Source organism: Cyprinodon variegatus, unplaced genomic scaffold (genome assembly GCF_000732505.1).
Source record: "Cyprinodon variegatus isolate N-32 unplaced genomic scaffold, C_variegatus-1.0 Scaffold317, whole genome shotgun sequence".
Lineage (NCBI taxonomy): Eukaryota > Metazoa > Chordata > Actinopteri > Cyprinodontiformes > Cyprinodontidae > Cyprinodon > Cyprinodon variegatus.
The window spans coordinates 383,650-390,271 of NW_015150770.1; the positions used below are offsets into that span (position 1 = coordinate 383,650).

At 40.7% G+C, this 6,622-nt stretch overlaps 2 protein-coding genes across 8 annotated transcripts in view; one reads left to right on the forward strand and one right to left on the reverse strand.

Annotated features, from left to right (window-relative positions):
* The window catches only part of LOC107090944 (ankyrin repeat and BTB/POZ domain-containing protein 2-like), a 63,060-nt gene that overhangs the window by 30,651 nt on the left and 25,787 nt on the right, over nt 1–6,622 (forward strand). The window contains exon 18 of one of the 2 annotated variants that reach the window (XM_015384598.1): nt 4,959–5,096. The exons of the other annotated variant lie outside the window; for it this stretch is intronic. The gene's annotated coding sequence lies outside the window, so the exon portion shown is untranslated. Of the gene's footprint in view, nt 1–4,958; nt 5,097–6,622 lie in introns of those variants that run through there. 2 annotated transcript variants of the gene reach the window in all.
* The window catches only part of LOC107090945 (serine/threonine-protein kinase BRSK2-like), a 149,457-nt gene that overhangs the window by 6,253 nt on the left and 136,582 nt on the right, over nt 1–6,622 (reverse strand). For all 6 annotated transcript variants that reach the window (XM_015384606.1, XM_015384601.1, XM_015384604.1 and 3 more), the window contains 2 exons: nt 4,949–5,129; nt 3,947–4,039 (listed from right to left, as the gene is read on the reverse strand). In XM_015384606.1, the coding sequence (XP_015240092.1) occupies nt 3,947–4,039; nt 4,949–5,129 (274 nt within the window). The remainder of the gene's footprint in view (nt 1–3,946; nt 4,040–4,948; nt 5,130–6,622) is intronic.

Sequence of the window (6,622 nt, forward strand, 5' to 3'; positions counted from 1 at the left end):
AAAAACCTACGCATTAAGTCTAGCAGCAATCTTCTCCTTCCCCATTTTCCTTTCCTTTGTAGCTGTAGCACTGATTCTCATTTTTTTTCCAATTCTACATTAAAGTGTCTAGTTCCAGTGGGGTGAAATAGGCACTTCCTGTTGCCTGTCGCCATGGTGACCCGTCGAATCAGGGCTTCAGTGATAATGGCTTTTCATACTTGTTAAACACGTATTTAGCTCTAAGTGGACCGACTTAGAGTTGATTAAACTAAATCCCAGCAGTTTTTATGAAACCCGAAAACTCAGAGTTCCAGACATTAGGCTTCATAAATTCAAAGTTTCTAGAAACTGGTTCTTGAAACGGACCCCAGATCTGCTTTAATTCCCCTCAAATTCAGTCAAAGTTCTGGCCTAGGTTCTGGTTCTGGGTTTAGGTGTGATGACTCAGGTTTTTTGATCTTTGGACCTAGAATCTAATGAAGTTCACTGATGGACAAACTAACTTTGGACCTATGATGTAATGCCGGTTCCCTCTCTTTGGAACCAGCTGAATCTGGACTGGTGAGACTCCAGGACAAACTGAAGCCTCTTCCTCTGCTTCCTGTCACTGATCAGCTGTCTGGTTCTGATCCACTGAGTTCTTTCTTCATTCCAGATCCTTCTGGATTTTGTTCAGGATCAGTTGTTGGAGCTCTCAATTTAATATGGGCTGAATTCTAATTCATGGGATGCTTCCTCCGAAGGCCAGATTCGAAGGCCGAAGACGTGGAGGTCTGTTCGGATGCCATTGCTCCTAGTTTTGCAGCCGATAAATGCGTCCTTCTCTTTGCCCGTTTTGAAGGACGGGTCCGGTGTATCCTACGGCCTTGGATATCCCATGATTCATTTAGAGACCAAGCAAGCCGGCTGCTCCATGATCAGAGGAAAAAGGTACTTGGCCCGGGACAGTGGTGAATATTGGAAGTTCAGTTTAATATAATACAATATGTGAATAGTTCTGTTTGAAACTAATGAAAATAGTTTTTTTAAATGGTTATTGAGTCAGATATGTGGCGGTAATGTTTTATTTATTGAACAGTTTTTATCTGTTACTATGTAAATGGGTTTGGCTGTAATATCTGTAGTATGGGGACTTTTTTAATTGCTTTTTTGCACAATTTGCTTAAGTACTTTTTTTGTTGAATATAAGGGATTTTTTAGATATAGTTTTTATATATACATTGTTTAGATTTACTTATATCTTTCTACCTATTTTATATCATAACATTAGCTTATATTTGTTGATGCTCCCGGTGGTTGTCACCTTTATTCCACTCTGTATACTCATGAGTGAAGTCTTTGTTCACTTTACAATAAAAAAATGTAAATCTAAAATGATGCAGTATTAAAAAGTCCAGTATTCATCATTTCCTACTTTTTGGTTGCCAGGCGACAGAGCGTACGGCAGTGAAAGCCGCAGAACGTTAGACCTGTTTGAATTCAGAGCCAAAACTCTTCCGTTCTCCTTATTTTCACGGGTCCATGGAGGATACAGCCCATGAATTTGAATTCAGCCACAGATTGAATTATTTCTTTTTTTTATTCTTTCATTAACACAAATTTATACTGTAAAAAACTTTTTTTCCTCTTTGTACCACTTTAAACTAAATAATAAATTTAATTGGGTTACTGTCTTATTTTCAAAGTATGAAGAAAACAAAAAGATTAGAAGAAAAAAACATTTATTTAGATTATTGTCTTTGCAGACAAATTATTAAGTGCATATTAACAGAACCTTTTTAACTATCAGGTTTTAAAAAATAACTCTATTTTGTATAAATACTTTTAGATTAGTTGTTCATAAATGACTTGGTTATCTAAAGTATTTATTTCCTTTTAAATTTTTTTATTTTCTGGTCTAAATAAAAATAAATTGCGTTGAATTAAAATAAGCGGCTAAGATGGAAACTCCCTCTCACTCTCTCAGACACACGCGTTAGCTCAGGCTGGTGGTGTTGGTGACAAGCCTCCAGGAAGCCTGCTGTGACGTGTTAAAAGCCAGAGCTGGTCCCGTTTAACCGGACCTCCCACTGATCGGGTCTTACCACGTTTGGAGGCTTTGGAAGCTGAGCGCTGAGAGCCATCTGAGAGCAGAGGACAGTGTCAGAAACACCAGGCGGGGCACCTGGCGACCAACTTCAGCACCACACCTTCTAGAGACCCGAATGTTTGGCTCAGTTCCTCTGCCTCTACAGGAACCTTTACAGTCAATCATAGGCGCCATTTATACCTTAAATTATGGATACAGGCCTGAGGATGTTTTCTCAACCAGAACGTATATGGAATGAATTTGATTCCATTATTGTTGCAAACAAATAGGATGGAAATTTGAATTAGGCTTCAAAAAAATATTTTAGTTTAAAAAAAGCGTTCTCATATTTTGCTCTTTAAATTTATATTTTTAGAAAAAATTATATTTTTAAGAATTAAAATTTTCCTTCTAGGAGCAGGATGTGAAGGTCATTTTAATTCAAAGATGTTTGCATTGTACTTATGGATTTGAAGGTGCAGAGAGAAATAAAAGTTTTTATTTTATTTCTAGATGTTTTTCTACAAATACTCTGTTCCGTGAGTTACAAACCAAAAAGTTCTTACTTTTTTCCCAAACTATTGTAACTTTGGAGTGTAGTTATTTTTTTCTCCCTTTTAAAAATTACAAGAAAAGTTTACAAAAATATGTTTATGCTTCACAAGACGCATTTCTATTGGTCTGCTGGATGTGAGCAACAGTTCTATTGGTCAAGAGAGAGCTTATATATTTATATAATATATATAAACCAAAACCTCTACAACCCTTTTTTTTATTAGTTTCATTTCTACAGATTGCCTTTTTTTTAACTCGATTAACAAAACATGTTCTTTGCAACAATAATGGAACGAAACTCTCTCCATACCAGATCTATGAGTGTTGATGTTTGTTTTATTACATTGTGCAGTATAAAAGTCACATTGAAGGTGGAAAAAGTTTGGAGATGATTGATCTGATTGTTTGATATAATAACATGACACTGTGCTTGATTGGCCATTTTCAGGTCGAAGGTCTCTTTCTGAGGAATAAGCCGAACATTCATAGTCTGACATTTCAGCTGATGTTAAAAAACTAAACCAGACAGACAGACAGACGGAGAGAAGTTCATCAGGGTCACATGTGGACACAGCTGTGAGGTATGTTCTGTTGGACATGCAGATTCCGTGTTACTGAGACCGGAAACGGATCCAGATGACAGCAAAACCAGAAAACACACAAAGGTCCGGTCTGAGCCGGCGCTGGGAGCATGGTTTGGAGTTTTCGGTGGAGCATGCTGGTGATTCAGTCCATCCAGGAGGATCTGGAGTCAAGCTGTGGATGACGGGAAGCAGGACGGCATGGAAAAGGCAAGCCAGAGTGGGGGGGACGGCGATGTGGACAGTAAAGGACGGCCGTCCTGATAACGGTTCCCATGTGTGGCACTGATACTATGGCTGCAGTTACTGCTTTTTACCACAAGAGGGAACCATTATCAAGTAAACAAACACAGTGAGGACATGAAGATAACAGAGAGACACCTGGAGGACACAGTCACTCTTTCTTTCCTTCAGTCCGTCTTTTTAAGCAGAACCTATAAAATCAGAACCCATCCTGAACTATTCGCTGGAAGCATCCATCAGGCTGTCTGACGGAGCGAGTTTCTGCTGAGCCCAGCGCCGTCTGTGGAGGGGAGGTTACAGCTGCTGTGGGTCTAGAAACGTCTCCACAGAGGCTGGCTAACACTGCTGTGCATGTTGGTGTGCAGCCCGTGGCATGGGGGAGGGGGCGCATGCACGGGGCGATGTTGTGCGCTTAAAGCGGTGTGCCAGGCTGCTCCGAGGCCGAGGTGTGCTGTGGCTGTGCTGGCATGTCCGGAGGAGGAGGAGGAGGAGGGCTGACAGGAAGTGAGTGACTTACCGGATATCTGAGGCTGGATGCCTGGCTGGTCGTTGGAGCTGAGAAGCTGGGCCTGGATGGTTTCCACCACGCGCTTGAACCGCCGACTCGGACCTGGAGAAAAAAATCACAAACCTTCTTACAATGCCATCAACCCAGGCATCATCTGAAGAATTCAAATGATAATTGGGTTCTAAAATTTCGTTCTCCAAACAAAAAAAAAACCTTAACCATGCAAGAAGTTTTTCTTTCTCTCTGATACACAAAATTAGATCAGTCTCAACCTTCAAAAGTCACCAAACTATTGAGCAGAGGCATTCGGTCTGGAATCTGACCCAAACTTTCAGTTCAACCAAAACTCAAGATGACCACAGTGAAACATGGTGGTGGCAGTATCATGCTGGGGGACTGTTCAGAGTTAAAGCAAAGGCAAATCAAGATCTGAGACTGCGTGAAGGACGGCCACCCTGAGCATCCGTCTGCGGATACAATGGAGGCTTCAGAACGGCCTAGTCAAAGTCAAAACCTAAATTTAACTAATCCGTGTTCCCTGATGTCGTCTGTCCACTCTGGTTGAGCTTGAGATGTTTTAGAAACAAGATTTCTGTGAAAATATTTTCTTCCCGCCTTATAATTCTGAACATTGTGTTGTTCCATAAAACCAAGTATTTTAAAGTTGAAAAACACGTCTGCCGTGTAAAAAAGGAGGTCCCATGATGCTGTGGGCCCACATTTTGTCCAAACACACAAACAACTTGGTTGAATTTAATCTTTTGTCAAGCTCTGTGAAAACATGTCCGGTTCTGCTGGATAATGATCCAGAACATTTGTTCAAATCATCAGAAATAAAGACTCAGCCGTCTCCATAAATGTCAGGAGGACAGCTGGTTTCTCTGTTTCTGCACAAACATTCATAGAACCGACCCTTGAAGAAAACACGTCCTTTATTACTGATTGGTTTTATTATTCTATCAGCATAGAAGCAACGTGTTCCTCCTAACACGCTGCATGTTCTGTGTGTACCTGAGAGCAGGGTGAAGGTGACGGAGTAGATGCCGTTCTCCTTGGTGGCGCCGGTGTTCTCCGTGTACGTGATGTCCACCTGGAACTTGACCGGCTTCTGGAAAACCGTCGGCCCCGCCGTGGACTTGTACTCCGCCCGGAAGCTGGTCTGAGAGATGACGCTGTGGCTGAGGCTGGGGATCTGGACAGACGGAGACACAGAGCGTCAGCGGGGAGGAGGCGGCGTGACGGACGGGAGGCGTCTAACGCGTGGAGGCGTTTAAGCATCGTCAGCGTCTGCAGCTCACAGAGCATCGCTATGAAATAGATTCAACTCAGACTGACAGAAGGGGAACAGAAACAAACTGGATGTAAAAATAATTCGAATATCAGACAAAGAAAAGCAGAAAAAAATAAATAAAAGAATCAAATCTAAGTTAATCTAAAAGGTTTTTGTTTATACAATCACTGATGGACTCCTTTATGCATTAAAGCATTCAGTTTGTTACTTTAGGAGCAGAAGGGACATTCTTTTCATTACATCACTGCATCTGGTCTCTGCAGTGTCGCACGCTGCAGCCTTCATTCCCAGTTTGAGTCAAACTAACCCAATTAATGTTTTACAATGGCTGAAATCTCATCTTTCAACGATTCACATATTTCTCTATGATAGTCAGATATTCTATAAATGTTTGTCCTTTTATTTTTATTTCTCCAAATGATTGAGGCTTTACTGGATTTGTGTTTTTTTATAAGCAGGCGGTGCAACAGGAGCCATTTTCAGGCTGGTTTCCATGATTTCTGCAGCATCATAGCGCAGTTCTAACATCTACTGTAAACAATCTTATGATTTTTTAAACAGTTTCACTAGTTCAGTGTTACTTACAGTCAGATTCCTTGTTTCAGTGTGGATTTATTTCTTAATTGTATTTATTTAAGTGACAAAACAAACAAATATGTCCTTATTAAAGATTCTGTACTGCTCTGTTAATCATTTTCATGTCCAGAGTAATAAAGTTGTTTTTAATTTAGAGTTTATTCTCCCTGCTGATTCTGAGTTTGGTCTGAATGGATTTAGGAGAAACGCTTTTCCACCGTCTGAGCCGAGCTGAAGGGAAAAAACGATCTTTCAGGGATGAGGTTTGGTTTCTTTACGGTGCAGCTGATGGTTTTCCTTCAAGAACAGCTGCTAAATAGTAGAACTCATAGTTTCATCAATTACAGCCCAAAGCATCACACCTCCACCGCCATGTCTGACCCTGCTTTTTACCGTTCGTCTCTTTAGTTCGTTGTATATTTTTCTTTTTAAGGGAATGTGAGACGAACTCATTAATGGTTGATCCATGTCGTTCCGTGTTTTCTCCATGGTTCTATAACTCCTTCCAGACATGGATGACGGTCCTACCTTCTTGTATTTTGTTAGATTGGAGCATTTATGTTTTCTGTCTGATACTAAAACAGTTTTAAACCAAAGGAAGAGTACAGACTTCTAAAGATCAGGGATGATGAGGGAATCATTTCAATAAGGGAACAGTATCTAAATGTCCCCTGAATGAATAAAAAGGCAGTTAGATCCAAAAGTCGGATCCAATCAACCAAAGCTTCCCCACAGAGCAGGGAGGTTGATTTTTCTAAGTTTAAAGAAATGATTTAATCTAGGCTTGTCCCGATCCGATACGTGGATCGGATCGGGAC